The 20,155-nt window shown below is 33.4% G+C and overlaps 1 protein-coding gene across 2 annotated transcripts in view; it reads left to right on the top strand.

Annotated features, from left to right (window-relative positions):
* Positions 1-214: 214 nt before the first annotated feature.
* LOC124368506 overlaps positions 215-20,155 on the top strand; it is a 75,127-nt gene continuing 55,186 nt past the window's right edge. For both annotated transcript variants that reach the window (XM_046825753.1, XM_046825752.1), the window contains exon 1: positions 215-374. In XM_046825753.1, coding sequence (XP_046681709.1) covers positions 230-374 — 145 coding nt within the window. In that variant the 5' untranslated portion in view covers positions 215-229. The remainder of the gene's footprint in view (positions 375-20,155) is intronic.

The raw sequence follows: 20,155 nt of genomic DNA, 5'->3' as shown, positions 1-20,155 counted from the left end.
ACAGTTTTCCCATAACCTCGGTATACAAAAGTAGTGTAAGGCCTGTGTACATATAACCTTTGGGGGCCTAGTCGCAGTTAAAAATAAAGAAGTTATGATGATTTGCGGGTACGCGACCCTGACACCCCCAAGCTCTCTGACCGTGGGCGCTCTGTTATCACTTTCCCTGCGGCCAGAGACTCGCCACAGCGGCAGTGGGATGCCAGTTGTGTGACCGTAGTAGTCAGTCATGGGCCGCGAGGTGGTAGTGGTCGCTCTCTCTTGGATACTGCTTCTTGCATCTCCGACGTCTCCGGGGACTCCTGCAGCTGTGGATCGACGTCGCCATGGGGACTCCACCGTGGAGGACATCAACAATACCATCGATGTAATCGGTTAGTCGTTCCGTCTCAATCATTTACTGGGTTTTTACCTCTAGAGGATTAATTTTTCATTCTGCTGGGCTAAATGCAAAACCCCTCTGAGTTTCTGGAATCTTTAATGGTCAAATACAAATAATATTCAGAAGCATAAATAATAATAAAACATCGTATTGCTGAAAAGGTAATAATAACGTCGTATCAAAACATTTCCTATAATATGTTATTTAACAACACGAAGTTATATTGCGGGTACAAGTTCGCGTATTTGAACCGATCTGTTGAGTTAGTGTTTGACTTGAATTGAGGGCTGCAATGTGGACTGTGGACCATGTACATCGAGACCACAGACCACAACTTCTACTACGGCCGCTGGTAAACCAAAACTGTCTAACTAGGAAATTTCGCACATTACTGAGCCTTAAACCCCAAATAGAGACAATTTTGAGGCATTATATATTTACAGATTGATGTAACTTTCTCTTCATTCAGACTTTCAGAAATACAATTGTATTCTTAACTGTTAGCACTTTAAATGTGATATTAAATGTCCTACAACTATGACTTATTTATTTATTTGGGAATTAAACTATGGTTGCATTAAACTTGTTTCTTTTCTAAGTACATATAACAGATTAAATTCATGGAAACACATTTTGTCGTTGCTTCAATTTTGCATTCGGACAGTATAATTTTATAAATAAAAATCCCTATCTCTGTATATCAGTTTGACGAATATCAGAAAATGTAAATATATTTGCATCGTGAGATTTTCTTTTTCCCCATGATAATTGCTTCTTATTGCATTCTTAAATATTTCACAGAATGAGAATTTAATTACTGTAGACTTGTTACTAGGATATGACATATTGTGGGACTTAAAACTTCGTCGAGTTCAGAAACAATCTTGGTAATCTTTTATGAAAATTTTAACCATGAAATTAACCATTCTTGATTCTTGATCTCTTTGAAAATCATGGTTAGTGTTCATAACAATTTTAAAACAGTGAAATTAGTGTAGCTCTTTAACACAATTATTAAATCTCCAATTAATTTACACTAACTAAAATTTCAGTTTTAAAAAGTACAGAAAAATGCAAACAGTTGTATTTAGTCTCAGTTTAAATTGTGACGCTACCGTTTACATAATTATTTAAAATGAACGCCAAAACATGAAATGGCTGTTTGTAACAAAACAACACTTGTCATGAGAATGAAATATCTAATATTTTAACAAATGATTGGCTAATTATCTAATGAGTCAATTAAACAAATGAGTCAAAATGAATATTGATTTACGGCAAGTAATTGAAGTATAACCCCAATACCAGCTCTCATGATAAGAGCCGGCTGTACTTACGCCTATCTTGATTGTTGTCTTTGTTGTCTTGATTTTTGCTCTATACGAAAAATGTAGTACAAAGATATTTTGTCCTATTTTTGATCGTCATAACTTTGCAAGAAAAACTAAAACACGTTTGATAGATGTGTTTAAAATGAGACAACTCCCATAATTCTATTGTCAAAATTGTTTGAGGTTTAATACTGTGGTGTAAAAAAATTTCACTACATAACGTTTCATAACTTGTATCTTTGATTTTAAAAGAGAATAAAAGTTACCAATATGGGTATACTAAATCGTTTGATTCCATTTAGTTCTGTGGGGATCAAATAATTTTTATGAGTAAAACTGAATATTTAGGGTATTTTTTATTATCAGTACTCAGTATGACATGTTTAGAACTTTTCTTTAGTACATCTGTAAGTAGTGTTTTTTTCTTTTGTCTCTACACAGTGTGCAACCAAATCGTGTCAAATGCCAAGAGATTTTATCAAGTTTTATACTTAAGATTTTATACTTAGCTGAATAATGTGATCTATATTTGATAATGGTTTTCCGAAGTTTTCAAACATCTTCTAATCTTAGATTAGAGATACGACTGATTACTGATTATTATCATTAGATATATTACAAGTTAGTGATTGTAGTGGTTTATTTTTCCATCAGGTGTTTTATATTTAGCTTTTTTCTGTAAACCTGGATTAAGTTTGAGAAACATTTGCAATTAAATGACTATTTCTTATTTTTAACTGATTTATTATTTCAGCGATCAAAGTGATCCACTGTTTTTGCAATTCAACCAAATATAAATTACACAAAACGTATGAGTTTGGTCGATCTGAATGTTGGCCTCACACTACTGTTTCGGGATGATTATTGAGTAAAACAGTTAAAACTCTCATTTATGAGGAAGAGCGGTAATGTAATTGGGGTAGAGGGTGTGAGTAGACGAGAGGGTGCTATGACGTTTATTCAAGGTCAGTGGTTTTTAAATATTATTAAGAACGTGATGCATTCGCTACTCTCTTTATTGTATTTAATAAGACATTTGCATAGAAAATTTAACAAAACTTAACTTCTGATAAACTAAAGTAAATTTTAATCACAGCCGTAATCAATTAAATAGGGTTGTAGTTATTATTGCAGCAAGATTTTTATTAATAAAACCATTAGAATAAATGTAATAAAAGTAGTACCTTGTACTAAAATTCACGTTTGTATTCATTTTGAGATGAGATTTTGTACTGTTTTCTAAGCATTAAGGATTTCTTTTATTATTATGTGGCCCATAATAAGATCGAATTGTTAGTAAGGGTATATAACTGAAAAAGTTGCAAAGGTAATTAGTCTAACCATGTAATTACTAAGTCAATATTTTCATATCCTGAAATTTCGGGCAAGAAAATATTTAAGAATATTTCATCGATAATTTCAAAAATTATTTCTAACAATCAAAAACGTTATTGTGGCCTATTAACACCTTACATGATCATATAGGTTTCGTCCTTCACTGACATACGTCAAATTTTATTTGTTACCATATATTAAGTTTAAAGGCATTTGAATTCATTTTCATATATACGATATTATTTTATTGTTTTGGTATAATTAAAACTGTAACGGTGTGAATTGCCTCTCATTGTCTCTGGAGGCAGAAGATTTTGGGAACGGGCTTGGGTGCTGTAAAACATCAGGTGGTGTCATTTTATTTGATGAGTAAACTGATCGAAATAACCGAAGTCTAACAAACATGATAACCAAGCTCACATGTGATGTTCATATGATAGTCTTGCCTGTAATAGATTATATACTCAATTTTAAAATCAGCTTTGTGGTCTGTTGATTTGCTGTTTATTGTATTTGAACTTTCTTTTTATAATTTATAGAAACATATCTTGTTTATATGAGCAAATTTAAGGAATTTTGTATTTTATATTTAGCCTGTCTTACATTAGATCCCACGTTAGTACCATTTTTCTTAATTCAATTTTGATTCGTGGTATGGAATACAAAATGTTATTTACTCAATTTTGTCAAAGCAGTTGGCATATTTGAGTGGTATGAAGCTAAAAATTAAACTGCTTTATACCAAGTTAATTTCTTCCGAGAGGCCGGTATGCCCAATAAAACGAAACATGCTTTAACTTAATACTTTTATTATTCATATACAGTACACGTATAATCTCAAATGGATATCTTAAAATAAATCATTTGTAATGAAATTTAAAGGCCACTAATAATATATGAATAAGTATAATAAAAAGTCTTAGGTAAATCAGAAAATGAATAATTAAAGAATCAGTTAAATGATTGTTTAATAATTAAAGGTTGCTTCATATTTCTCTACCAACCTCATAACATGATTATTGGATTTATTGTGTACAAATTGTAGTAGGTGTAGTTTTTATCAAAGAAAATTCAAATAATTAGGAAAACCATTAAGAACGAAATGAATAAAAGGGTGGTTTTGTTAACATAAATCATTCATAAAATCAGCACTTGGTTTTCATAAATCAAAGGCACCTATTAACTAAGTGCCCGTTGGTTGCTGAATGTGCCGGAGCTCACTTTTAGTGGCTATAAGTCACTTTCTCGGACGTTATGATCACTTTCTTCGCTAGTAAAATGGCAATAAAAACTACAAATTTGTTAGTTAAGGGACTAAAACCCTACTTTGTGTACACATTGTTTTATAATCATACCATTATCTCTTCTTTATACTGTTTCTACTTCACGAGCAGGCTTGGCAAAGATAAAAATAGTTCAAGTCTTGCCTCTACCAATGGTAAATGCCAAAGCGACTGATGACATAAATGAAATGACAGATTATTTTGTAGTTGTATCAAGATTTGTTCATGTTTGCACTAACGCAAAATAAAGTTCTTTTTGCAAGACCTCACAATCCTGAATGCGTAGAAAAAGAATCAAAATATTATCTCAAAATGAGATGAGTACAAACGTGAATTTTAGCACCAGGTTTACTATTATTACATTTTTCTAATGGAGTTAGTCATATAAACCATGCTGCAATAATAACAACGGGTAAACAAATATTGACACACATACAACCCCACTGAGTGTATTACGGCTGCTATACGAATTTAAGTTCGTTACTCATAAGACAAACACTCAAGTAAGGATAATCGATGTTTGTAAAATCTACGATCAAAATGCATGGCTAAACGAGTATGTCACAGTTTGATGCAAAGTGTTAATTGGGACGCATAATTTATTATTCAATGTTTTAATTGCCTTGCAGCTTTACAACAGCACATCCCTATTATACATTGTTTTTATTTTGCTCTAAAATATCACTGAATATGAAAATTTTTTTATATTGATACATTATAATATACCATCCATATTCGAGGAGAAATCAACGCTGTTACTTTTATTTACTATTAAATTATAATACATACAGGATTACATACTTTCGTTAGTTAAACAGATTTTCCAAATATTGTTTAATTACTAAAGTCTTCATTTAATTCCCCAATTTATAATTTTTTAATTGTTATATGTATCATGAGATTAGTTTGAATTAATATTCGCTTTTAAACTGTTCATATATCCTCATCAATTGATGTGCTATCGAAATCTGTGTTACCGTGATATAAAACGATTAAGAACGTCTAGACGTGGCGCAAGCCAGAGATCCACACATGGGTTCAGTAATTGTTGCCAAAAACCAGCGCAAGGGACAGAAAATGGTAAACTCGTGACGTTGCGGCAGAGCCACGACTTGGCAAAGACACGGCCTGTGGCAGCAACAATTAATTATGGTGCGTAGCGTAACGAGGCGCACGCGGCAATAATGGAATGCCAACTCCTGCTGTGAGTGTGGAACAGACGGCTGGAGGCGAGTGTGACGTCACGTGACCTTGGACTAACAGAACATTCCGCAGGCAGCTCAGGCAAAAGCACTTCCGGAGTACTCAGGAGTCCGAACAGTCCCGGAGGTCGGGATCTCACTTTAGATTCGATTACCTGACTGTGAGGTCCCTGGAGTGATTCCAGCTTTGAACCAATATTACCTCGACTTTACATTACGGTAGTTTGAGGAGTTAAAGATTCTTGATGGATTCCAATTACCATAATCGAAGCCCTGAACACTGGACAAGCTGATGATGAGTCTTGCTAAAAGTGCAGTCTTTAAAAGGGTGTTCTATAGAGAACTTATAGAACTTCTCTACTAAATTCAACATGTCACAAGTTTTCCAGCTGAACTTCGAGGTAACCAAAATGCCTACTCGTAGGATTTTTTTCTCGTTCTCAAAGTCCAAAGATGTTTAAAAGCCATTAGCTTTAATTCAAATTCTTATAATTAAAGTTATTATGCTGGACGAATGTTGAGCAACATTCGCAACTGGTACATACAATTTTTCTCACTTCTCAATGAGAGATCATTTCTGTAAATTCCACTAAGTCAGTAGCTGTTTATTTGAACTTCTGGCTACATTAAATTATCTTACCTAACCTGTAGATTTTAACTGTAGCTAAATACTCCTTCTAACAAAACAAACTAGACGCAAAAATTTGCCAGCTATGTCAACAACATGCAATGCTTTGTAAACGCGGCTTGGCTAGAAATATTTCACAGAATGCGAATCTAATTACTGTAAACTTGTTACTTATGACAGCTTATGGGACTGAAAATGTCGACGTGTACAGAAAAATTTTATGAAACTTTGATGAAATTAATTTATTTATTTACTATATTCATGTCCAGTATGCTCCAGATTTAACCATATATGAAGCATCCGCAAATATTGTTTAAATAAAAATTACAAAATTATTGGTAATTTGGGACATTATAACTATGGTACATTTAAGTGGTTTCTAGTCCAGCGTTCGTTTAGTTCAATATTTCGACTGTTTTACACCTCATCCATAAAGAGATTTGCTGATCTGGAGTTGATGGCCAATGGCCAGATTGTTACAGAGTGAATAGTGCGCCTCTAACGATATTTGTACTGTGTATTCATCGTCTTGAAAAAAATAACGCTTTCAAATTGAAGATTTTACTTTTCAACGAATCTTAGGAGGTATTAAAGATAACGTCTTTAATCGGGTAAGTAATGAACGCTGGACAGTACTCGAAATATTAGTTTTCCTCCGAGACTTTACGTAATGGCGTATAGTAGATCTTTAAGAAGTCTTGAAGGAAAGTACCTCTGGACAGCAGGCGGAACAACAGTTCAGTCAGGTTTCCCACACGGGAAGATCCAGGTTCTGATGCTGAGTACAGCGCAGAGCCCTGGCTACGGCGAGAAAGGACAGTTACTAGCTGGCTGTCATTGTTGTCTAGTTTTTGTGTTGCTGTTATATCGCTTCCGGTGTTCCGCTCCCAAACTTCCGGTCACTAAATTAACCTGTTATCTAGCTTTTCTTCACCCAACTCGGATCCTACTACTGGCTGACTTTACTGCAGTACAAGTGTTATTAAAATTATGACTATTTAAATTCCCAACAATCTACTAAGATGATATAACAGTTATCGAGATGCAGGTGTAGCCCACAAAGTAGCATTACACCATTAAAACGTGTCATGCAGGAACTTGCTCTAGATTTGTAAGTTAAATTACCGTACAAAGTAATCAGCTTGTTTGGTAAAGATGTCATCTGATGAGTGAAGTAGAGTTTAAGTTAATCATAATCACAAGGATGACAGCTGGTGTATCTTCATAAATAGTGTTTTCACTCTACGGTGTTTTGGCACATGGAGATTGTGTTCAAAGAATTGTTTCTCCCTTGGAAATTACTAAAAATGAATAATAAAGCTGCCTTGCGAAAACGTCGTGCTTTTCGACCAGAAGAACGTTTTAGGGATTTTAAAGATCTAAATATCTGACAGTTATATATAAAAAACACTAATATTATACATTTACAAAAATAAAAATAACATGTCTCATTTACATTCAACAAGAGCTTTAGTCATAATTTGAATACACACTCCTAGACAAATTAAAACAATTACCGGTACATCAATTTCATCACACTACATCGCGAATATACTGTGTTCATAACTACCATGCATTATTATTATATTAACATCCTCACCCATGCACCAATAACACATACAAGAATATAATTTGATTTTGTTGTTTATCGTTCATAATCTTATCACCCTCTGTAGACTATATAGATTCGTTTTCCCTATCACAGGAATTTATTTACACATTTTGTGCTGGTGTATTGATATTATTAACCTCTTGATTGTGTTTTTATTGAAATTAATTTGAATTTTAACCTTTTCTTAATCCTGAACATCAGGATGAAAATAGAAGTAACCTCTAGACCTCTAGAAGTAATGCTCTCACGTTTTTTTACTGACTTCCTCAAGCTATTTCTATTATAGGGGCAAACAACATATTTACTGTTTTTTTAAAGTAGCCATCTAATGTGTAATGTATAATCCATGATATATTTGAAAATAATTAAATCACAACCACTAACGCATCAAAACAATACTGGTAGGATAAATATGGTATAAATTATAGTCAAAACATCATAAGAAAGTTCATAAACTGTGAAACAGTTGATTTTCCCAGCACGTACGGTAAGCATATTTGTCTCCTCTCAACTTGGCTTGGTCTCCATAACTACCATATTTACCGTCCGTCACTGATGCCTAACTTCTTTATACACTACACAGAACTTCATGAGTTTCTATAGTTTTTTTGTAAGAGCTCTACATCATTGATGAAGTTTATAAGTGTGATTATAAAGTTATGACTGCCAAACTTGAATAAAACTTCAGTTGCAAATAATTATGTAGCCTACTCCTCAAAATTGTCTCTACCTGTCGTAGTTAAAATTGTAAAAATTGAGTTTTTTCATTTGTGAAACAATAAAGTTTTCTCACTGACTAAAAATAAGGAAACACAGTGCCATCGCATATTCAGTAAGATTATGAAATATATAACCACCACTAATCGATGTTTTACTTAATAATAATAATAATAAATATATATATATATATATATATATATATATATATATATATATATATATATATATACATACAGTTTGACTTCGTGTTTCATGACAATGTATCTGCTAATGCTTCGTTGACTCGTTAAGATTAATTCTTGTATGTTTGCTGCTTTGTACAAACAGTATACGAGTTTCACCGTAAAACTCATGAATCTCCTTCAGAGATATAAAACGACGTAAATTCTCTTCAGGTTGGGTTCGGGCATTGAATCCAAAATCATCCTAGTGTAAAACGTTCTTAATTCAAACTCGATACATCCTTAAACATCGTGTTCGTGCTTAATGGATATTTCCTATTGCCAGATAGAATCACTGTGAACACTGTTGATGTTCACACTCATGCAGATCAAAATTTAGAAATATTAGGAAAGCATTTTATAATCTGGATTTCATACCCACAAGTCGCCAGCGACTCCAGAATGGTAGGCCTTGCAAACCACACAATATTTATATCTAACTTTGAAATAAAACCGGTAACAAAAACATCCCCTTTTAACTATTTCTCTGCCTATTGCTCACACACTATTTATCTGAGCGAACATTTAAAAACAGAGCAAGATGGAGGAAATTATGGGGTGATTTTATCAGGTGATGTGGTGTTGGTGATCATGTGTGCACAGATCACATACACGTTTCTAAGCAACACCGATTTAACAAACTATTTCTCAACCATTTCTCTTTCAAATGTGAGTCTAAGACTAAAACTGATGCCCGGTTGTTTGAAAAACGTATGATAACATAGGTTTTTTTTTAATTCCCCTAAGTGGTCCGTTTACGGGGACACATAAGTGTCATTGTGTTGGGGCATATCAAGGCTACTATATTATGTGTGGAAAACTCTCATACACTTCTCCATTTATTAAGTGAAATGGTCGAAACAACAGCGTACTGAGTTGTAGCCTCGACTCCTGCCAGACACGTACCAGTCTGTGGCCAGTGACCAGAATGAGGCGGCATCCACTGTCCAGCCCCAAGGTCCCCGACCCCTGACCTTGCCCCAGTCCTGGTACCCTCGTGCTAACACTTCCCATTAGCGGGAAGTCGCCACTCTTGTCACAGGAAGCTGCCAAATACTCCAACCTCGCGGAATCCTTCTCTGGTAATTGTTACACACCATTACGTGTGTATTGTTCTTCAGCCGGCCTTACCTCCGAGGCCGTGGTGAGTAATTATCGGAGGTGTCTAATAGTGTACGATAAGACTGCATCCTCCCTTTATTCAAACTAAGGATGACTGAACGCTTAATAGTGCCGTAAACAACCTAGTATATATTTTGAAGTATATTAAATACAACTTTGTATTTATTTTAACACTATTTATTAGAAATCGAAAACACATTGATTTTAGATAAAAGTAAAAATAAAATATATTATAAGGATACATTATAAAACTTTCGTTCCCATCCGCGTACTCATTCATCTAAGCTCCCTTCTACACTCAAGAGCTTTGACTTTCAGAAAAGTGGACTTCTGAGAATCCATGTTTTTTAGGCCCTGGAACATACAATTTCCAGGATCATCAAACATGCAGTGTTCATCCTATCGGTTTTCTAGTCACCGTATAAATCTTAAATTTGATAAATTAAGATTATTTTATGGGCATCTTCGTCCTCTCACGTCTTGTTTTCTTAGACCACGTGACCTTAAGCCTTGATGCTCATTTCGCTTTTTTAAGATAAAAGAGATAGGTCCTCGTTTTTGGCGTACTCTGTCCGTCCTCATGGCTACTTCCCTGTGCGAGGTTCTTATCAAACATAAAAGAGTACGGAGTAAAAAGTTACAGTAAAGGTTAACAGAACTTTATATCAACCTATGCTATATTTTTATACAGATCCAATATCTGATGCCTGAGACCGTGCTGCCACTGGCTCTCCCTATGTATGTACCTATCTGTCAAGGTTCGTAGTTATAGATTCTAACGATCAAGATTAATTAGTTTTCGGCGAAATATCCCAGCTTTTCGTTCAGTGTCTCCAAATCAAGAAGACTTTTGTAAAAATTAGGATTTTGCTCGTTGGGAAGGTTGATGCTTCATATTTGTTCCTGATTCCTGAGACACATAAACTCACTGATGTATAAATTACGCAGAGTTGTGTGCCTTTCATTTTCTTAGTAATTGCAACTCTGGCTCCTCAGCCAATGGGTTTCTCTAGGGAACAAAAATCCTTTTCCTTGTTTAGCGCGCCTGCTTCAATACTCTGCTGCCGGAGCCAAGTAATTTGCACTCTCTATTCGCAAAATTGACTCAATAAGCCAGAACCGAGGCCACTATTTCGTCGTTTCTTTTGTACCAGATTGGTTGGGCTGTTTCTGGTATCTATTATTAGTTACCAAGCATATTACTAATCGTGCATTCTGTGATTTCCCGAAACAATTAAATTAACATTCAATTGGTTTTGACAGTACGGAGGTAACTATTATATTTTTTGTCGTTAGAAGGTGAAACCCTATATTTCACTTGGGATATATACTGATATTTACACCTTTTATGTAAAAATTGTTTTCATGTTATGTATGTTTTCTATATTTGACATGTACAAGCAACGGTTTAACAATACATGATTTTACGTATATGAATACATTTCCAAAAAAGTTGCAGGGGTTGATTGTTTTTACAGTTTTATAATACATAATGACAACAAAGTAACCTTTCATAAATCAATAACCATTGATTTCATAAATATATTGCTATGTGGTATCCATAATCAACTCACCTAAAACTCTGTCTTTCTTAATCTCTTTGTATTACTCCTAGATAAAAAATATATTCCAGATAATACCTTATGAAACCTCTTTTACGAGAGAATATCTCATATAACTTAGGCTTTCAGTGTCCCTTTACTTCTAAAAATATTTCCATTTCTGCCCTTGGCTACATTAAGTGACTATTGTTCTTTTGCTCTAATATAAGGAGTGGAAGACCATGCTGTTGTGAAGTATAAGTATAAGAAATTGAAGATAAGAATTATAATACAAAAGTATTTTGTTTATTGATTAATTAATACAAGTATATTACAGATACAAAAAAATTTAAAGTAAGTAGGTTGAGAAGTATACTATAGATAGTTTAAACAAAGAAGGTCAAAATTCTTGGACAACAAACTTTTATGGGAGACTTTAGCGGGACGATGAATTGCGCCCAATGACGAAGGTCAGAGATACAGAGGTCTGATGACAGGCTCGCAGCTTCGGGGGAAAACTTGACGGGAAGTAAAGGTCAAAGAGGGCGAAAGTTCTACGTCCGCGCGGGAAGAAAGTGAACTTCTCTCCTCTCGGGCATGCTGCAGCTGCTCTTGTGGGCACATTCAATTTCCTATCGTTTCTACGATATTGCCTCAAGTGTCATTACAGAGTGTGTGTAATCACAAATGGTTTTGCGGTTAAAATTAATGAAATGAGATTTAATTAAAGTGGGTTTTTAATAATAGATTACCTTTCTGATATGTTATCTGTGTGTACAGAGCACTCACGAGCTGTGCGAACATGATTATACCGGTTCTGTGTTTATTGTTAGCACCAAATTTGGAGTGATCATTCAGAAAGTGTGTTCTTCCTTGCTGAACTGTAGTTACAGACGGTTTGGAGCGGAAGCTTGAGTGATGGCTAGTTTTACTAGTGATGCGTAATGAGGGCGCCCATATAAACAACAGTATTATACAACGCGCGTCCAATAGTGCCCTCATGTGGAGGGTTTTATCAGAGAAATTGTCTAAGGATAAGATTAATGATGACCGCAAAGCCGAAATATCAATAAATTGGTTCATCCCTTCCTCTACAATTTCAAAATATTTGTATCCATCCCCAAATAAATAAGATAAACTGTTAAGCGAACTGCAATTCCTTTCTTTAGCATTTAAACACATCTTTATATGAGTTAATAATTGCCTAAAATAAGTTTTACTATGAAATATAAATATGTTTCAGTAACTTATGATTAATAAATTTCAGTTGTATCAACTACAAATCATTATGTAAATGTTCAAAATTATTCTCTACATTGTCTTACACAACCTTCTCAATTAAGGTTTTGCTTGTTCCACTTATGTTACAAGACGCACCATATGCAATTAATTGTGTTCATACCAATCATGTTGGGAATATTGGTGTTTCATTGGCTTGAATAAAATGGCTAAGAAACTTCATTGATAATATTGATAATATTTCCCTTCTAAATGTTTTACTATCAGGCAGTGTATCAAGTTGTAAATTATAGTGTATCCAAATTATATCAAAACTCAAATAGTACATAATATGTAACATGAATACAATCTTCGTAGGTTGCAGTCTCTCTCTTAATTTTTGAAATTAAAAAATTGCCTACCTAAGTAGAACACACATTAAAACTACCCTAAATTGTACGCAAGGTTGTTGGAAACGAAGAAGGGGTAACGTATCAAATTCTCCCACAATATTAATGCGTGAAGGCCTGCACAACATGAAAAATTACAGTAAGGGTAGAACTATTATATTATGTAAAATGTTTATACCCGAAAATGTAAGTTTCATTTGACTACCTATAATAACCACAAAAGATGTTCTCTAACACTTAATTGGCTAAAATTGGGCCAAATTTATAATTTTTACGGATAAAATCTTTAATACTCAAATATTGGTGCCTATTCCCAAAAACGATTTTATTGGCCACCTTCTCATAAATAAAAAAAATGTCGAAAATCATTCATGGATATGTCAGACTGTTTAAAAATTATTTTACGGAAAGGCATTTGAGGCTATTTAAACAAATTTTATTTTTATCTGGCTTAGTATAATAGTGTAATTAATACTTTCCATAAAAATACAAAACTGTCTACAGGTCCGTATGGAATGAAAAATTATATTCTTGGACAGAGATGATGGTGATGGAAGGTCAAAAAGTAGCACATATTCCTCTTTTCTATTAAACACATAATTATATTTCAAATTAGCAATACACAATATCTCCTTAAATCAATACACTTGCATAGATCCTATGACGAAGAAACATTTAAAAATTAAAAAACACGGTAAATAATTTAAAGTCAACTAGGAGCACATATTCTCTCAAGTTTTATATTTATTACTATAATTATAGTCTTGTAAAATAGAATAAAAAAGTAACAAAACTAATCTATGCGGTCCAAAATAACGCAAAGTTTAATATAGACGTAAATATTGTGAGATACTCTTGCTGAAAAATTCAGTAACCTTTCAACTTGTAGGTTCCATGAAACCGTCCCGCTACATTTACTTATGTAATCAATGATTTGGACGAAAGTGAAAACTATACCAAGTTCGAACGTTACTGACACATGTCCAAAACCGCCCGTGTTAAGCATTTCTTTATATATTAAGCAACATCTTATTATAAAATCTTGAGACAAAATATAACTATGTCTCCAAATTGAAAAAGTCACAATACATAATAGTTATATATAAGGAATTTTATCTTGTAAAAATTGTATACACAATTTATTAAACGGTAAAATTTAAATTGAAGTATTAGAGTAAATCGGATAACTTAAATCGTTTGGTTGAGTGGGAACTACATATAGTATTCTTTTCATATAGGATATTTTTCGAATTTTCGTCATTTACTTTCTTCCTATCACTCGGATTCAACGCCAAACCACACTAATACGTGTAACTTCTCTTATGCCAAAGTCTCTTAGGTTTTATTATTTGTTTGTTTCTTTAATTTGTCATCAATAAACTATAAAGCTACACTATTATTTGTTGAGATTAACATACAATTCCTTTTATATTACAAGCCTATGTTTCGCATTGGTCTTTTTTTATAGTGTTAAGCAAAATGGAACTGAAATACGACAGCATTCATTTTCGGAGGCTAGCACAAAATTATAATCGCGTGTGAGTCTTGTTGAATCTTCTAATGCCCAAACCAATAAGAAGCTTATCAATTCACAGGATCAGAAAGAAAGTGAGTCCACATACTTTCAGAACTCTTTGTTCGTGTGCAGAGCGCGTGAAGAGACAAGAGGTGACACCGGTCCCAAGTCGCGTGGGAAGAATCCCGTGCAAGTTCTGCACAATCATTTTTATTGACAAGACAATTTTAATGTTGCATTATTTTTAATTCCAATAGACTTTCAAGCTTTTTTAGTTGTCTCAGGACGAGAACCTATACATTGCACTTAGTCTTAAAGGACCTTTCTACTGTTTCCGAAGAGACAGGATATTCTGGATAGAGTTTAGGCCGCCTCTTGTCGAGATCCATGAGGAAGGTTTTTTAGCATTAATCTCAGTCAAGCTTCCGCGCCTTTATGTCTAGGCTCGCGACTGTATTTAACACTTAAGAAGCGCAACCAACTCCAACGGTCATCCCTCGCAGTAGACTAAGCCTACCGATCCACCCCTTAACCCTAATTTCTCGACATTTGCGGTTGGTGACGGTCGACTCCTGGACATCCTTAGGGTTGCCCAGATTTAAGTAATACATCGGTTTTTGTTTAATGTAACATATTATGTGTAGCATAAAAACTTGGTATACGCACATTTTGAAATCCAAATTTGAAAATAACTGTTAATGTTTAAAGATGTTTGTCGTGTTTCTAATTCACTTCCAATACAGGTAAAATACCCTTATTTCACTAATGTTCACATTCAAATAAATACACTTTATATGCTAATATAATGAATTTTACACCAATCCGGTAGCAACATATTGTAACATCTTACTACTACATGAACACTTACTTCCTGGGTGCTACTACCGTCTAGACATAATTGTTTCTTCAGTTCTCAGTATTATTTGTTGTCGGTCTGGATGGCAGTGATATATCCCGGAGCGTTGGACGATTGACTCGTTAGTAACATAAATAGAACACCGCTTGACGCTAGTAAGCTGAAGTGTTGAACAATTTTGCTAATCCTATTTGCCTTTTACTAAGTATTATTGTATCTATACACTATTCCGTATTTATATTATATATTTTAAATACTATAATTTTACTTTTTATTTTGGATAAGTATTATTCTTCAACTGGGTAGAAAATTTACATCCGTTTAATGTGTTTTTGTAATTATAACTAAAATTATTGTTGCCCTTTTAATATGTATTTTTAACTGTAGCTTATTGTTTTTTCTTATGAGTAATCATTTTATGTTACATGTTTTATTAATTTGTGGTTAGCATTTTTTGTTATTAATTAATAGTCTTTCTGATTATTTTTGTTCTCCTGTTATTAAGAAATGTTTCTTTTAGATTATTTGCTGTTATTGATCCTCAAATAAATTATCAATGTTAATATTTGTTTTTTTAATAAATTATTATTATTATACTGTTTTTTAAACATTGTATTTCTAAATTTGATCAATGTTATTAGTACATATAATTATCCCAGAACATTTATACTTAGTAGTTTATTCTAGTCTTTCATACTCTATATGGCACATTTACACACACATGTATATAACTTGTAACTAATAAACTCATCAAAAAAATCCCCAGACATCATCATTCTACCAGCTAGCTAATAAAGGGAACAAAATTGTTGTTCTAAATTTATAAAATTATACTAGAGAAACAAAAAAGCAGTTGTCGGACCACGATACATATCAACCCTTAGAAGAAGATCCAACAGATAAATGTAATGAACAAATCAAAGGATATTCGGAGAAGTTTGGCCTAGAACCAGACATATCACCTAAAAATATAGCATTCCCTTCACCAAAAACACCTCGCACCCCTATATGTTATACACTACACAAAATTCATAATAGTATTCTAAATCCCCCTTGGTGGCCCATTGTATCCAGTTATGGGTCACCGACCGAAAGGATGCCGTCTTTTGTTGATGATCATTCACAACCATACCTAACATCTTTTCTATCGTTATGAAATATTCAACGCATTTCATCAATCAACTTTCCATTATCAACAAACCATTACTTGAAGACTATTTTTTAGTAACAGTGGATTTCAACTCTCTAACATACACATTCCATATGAAGACGGATATAAGCTGTTTAATATTTGGAAGTTCACGACTAAACAGTTCTAATCTCACTACACATTTCATTATTACTTTGATGAGAATGATATTTGCAATTCACAATTTTCAGTTCAGTAACGTAAAGTACATGCAACCTTTTGTGATACTGCATTTTGTGGAACTATAAGGGCCACATCCTACGCAAATATATTTATGGGTTTATTTGAAACAAAAAATGTTTAGGCAGACAACGTTTATTACCTTTGTAATGGTTGCGTTACATAGATAATATTTTTCGTCAAGAATCGTGGAATCAATTTTTGAACACAATTATTTAGTGATTTTCAAGGATTCTTTAAAATGTTCTTGGAAATATTCAAAATCTATCGTTGCGTTTTTAGATTTAGATATTTTTATCGAAATTGATTTCTTCAGACTAAATTACATCTAAAGGAGAATAACACTATGGATTACCTATATTTTTCAAGTTGCCACCCAACGTATGTCAAAAAATCAATTCCGAAAAGTTTTTCAGTAAGAGTAATGAAATTAGGAAGCAGTCAGTCTAATTTCTTAAACTAAATTGATGAATGAAGTAAAACATTTTTACCTAGTTAAAAGATTTGGGTTACCCTGAGCAAACTGTAAAACTCAAATTAACAATATGTCCAATTCATACGACTATTCAAAAGAGCATACATTTATTACTCAGTTCTTTTCTGGTCTAAACAAAATGTATTCTATTCCAAAAATGTTATTTCATTTACTTAAAAATTCCCTTGACACATCAATGTTTTATTTCAAAAGCACCAAGATTAATTTTTAAATTTTAGATTAAAATTAAGTTAGTCAGCACATGAATTCTAAAATCTATTGATTCTAGAAGAAGTGGACGTGATCCGTGTAAAAGGTCACAATTTATATCATGTAAAATTAGAGCAGTAATACTAGAATAACTTATCGTATAGTTGGCAATATCGACTGCAATTTTTCTGTAACTATCGACTGATATTTTCTATCAAGACAAGACAAATCATGGATAAGAAATTGTCTTGAACTCAATAACAAGAAAATTGGACAGTGTTTTACATTAAAAGGAGTCCACAATATACCACTGCGTCCTGATGAAAATTAAAACAGGTTAACATTAAAAAACATGGAGCAAGCTCATCAAATTGTTTTAAAGACAAAACATTAATTTGATCAAAATTTAAGAAAATGTAGCAAATAATTTGTATATATTCAAAATTTATCAAAAAATCATTAGTACCATTCAATCCTATACTAAAATCGACTATTCCACAAAGATTTAGTCATAACAGTTTTATGTCAGATGGACTTAATAAAACGTTTGTAATGTTCAGTGTTTACGTTTGTTTTTTTGGTTCTTGTTTATCTCTTAGTGAAAACAATTTTCTTTTCTTTCCCCTATATATGGTTTACCTTTGTATGTAATGACATTACTGTCAGGATTAAAATATAAATAAATAAAATAAACGTTCTTGTTTCATGCACACAAAGACCCACAGCACGTTATTGGTAATTAAAAATAGAGGACTCATTGGCTGGTTCTGTTCACTAGCTACTGAAATGTATAGTAGAGTTTTATGTAATACATTTTTATTTATTCATTTACCGTCAGCCTGTTACAGTTCCATCACTGCTAACGATTATGCCGTTCCGTGGCTGTAACTAGTTTGGCGGCTGTTGCGAAGATGGAACGCAGCTACCTTGGCAACTGACAGATGTAATAACTGGATCCGAGAGGACAGGTGTAGCCTTGCTCAACAATGGGTCTTGGTTTCGTCAACTCATTTCGTTTAGTAACTTCCTGATAAAAGTCAAGGTATTCTGGCTCTCGGCTGTTTCAATAGCCATCTTCCAATTCACTGCATTTTCATTATGACTCAGTTACTTAATTTGAAGATTCGGATACTCCAGGAACCTAGTATCTTATTCAGATCTTGTGATGTAAGAAACACATCATAGTAAACAACATTTCCAAACCAAGCTCTTTCAGTTAAATGTAATACTCTTAACTATAATATTTGTCTACGTACACAAAAGTTACTCAATTTGATTAACAAAAAATTGTATAATATGCAAGATATTTATGTTATATTATATCTAGTAAGTATATACAAGTAGTAATGAAAAACATTCCTCATTCATTTATATACAAAGGAAAACGTTATTGTTTTGAATAAATTTTAACCGGGAACCTAACGTTTTCCAGTATTTTAAGAATGTATATATAACAAAGCACCATCGTACTTGAGCTTAATATTCTCCTCCCATTGTCTTCTACCAGAGTGACGGATAGTGATCGCACCCTCACAGGGAAGGATCACGGGGCTCTGCGGGAAGAACAGAGAGAACAGTACATTTAACCAGCACTGTACCTTTTTTGAATAAATTTATATGAATTTCCAAAGTTGTAAAGTCCATTCTGAAACCCCCTCTATTAGTATAGTGGGCAAGGATAAAGAATGCAAGATAGGTTCAGTTTTTTTAATTATTTTTACTATTGAGGAATACGAATTGATCATCGAAATTCCATAGAGCTGAAATTTAGTTAATTTATTACTAAGTGAAAACTTGTGTACTATATTTCAAGGAGAAGGAAGAGGCAAGAAGGTTTGTTGGAGTAGGGAGATAGGATTAGAATACGAGTGCACTTTTAAAGACAGAAATTGCATGAGTATTAGAGACCCGAGATAAACATGGTTGTGCACGGCATTGATTTGACCAGGCAAAAAGCAATACACTTTAAAATATATCATGAGCCCAGTGTATATACAAAGGCCGATCGGTAAAAGGGATACATTTAACGAAATAGAAAGATAAGAAAAACGTAAGCACTGCGTGCAGAGCCTAATGTGTTTAAACGGCATCGCATCAGGCATGATGTAACATGCTTTTCAAGACAGAAATTTGAAGAAATGTGTGAATACATGGAACTAATTCCGGCGCACACGGGCTTGCGTGGCATGTATCTCAAGAGGGATAGTAACTTACTTTGAGATCCCTAGGTCAGAAAAGTTAAAGAGCACAACCATTCAAGGCTTACACCAATAAGAACGAATTATCATTGATCAGGACATCAAATGGATTTCAAAATGGCACACTTGGCTGCATACTTCGTAACTTTTGATATTTTTATAACTAGATTGAATGTATATATCTGACATCGAAAGTCTACAGCGCTACCGTGAAAATAACGTGGGCGGTATATAATATAATTGCTCAAAAATATATTACCACGAAATTATTTCTTCAAAACTGTAATCTTGAGGTCCACAGGTGTTTAGGTGTCAATATTGTATAAAACCGTGGGACATTTCTCTGACATATAAAAGCAACGTTTTTGATTACAAGAGTATACATTAAAAAAAATACAATATTATTTCCAGCTTTTTTAAATAATAATGTATTTATATCTTACTAAAACTGGAGCACTTCTCTACTAAAATATTATTATTTAAAGTTCCATGCAATGCAGCTTAACCTGTATTATAACTAGAAGGG

This window comes from Homalodisca vitripennis, chromosome X (assembly GCF_021130785.1).
Source record: "Homalodisca vitripennis isolate AUS2020 chromosome X, UT_GWSS_2.1, whole genome shotgun sequence".
In the NCBI taxonomy this organism is placed as follows: domain Eukaryota; kingdom Metazoa; phylum Arthropoda; class Insecta; order Hemiptera; family Cicadellidae; genus Homalodisca; species Homalodisca vitripennis.
This window is presented reverse-complemented; position numbering and strand designations above follow the sequence as displayed.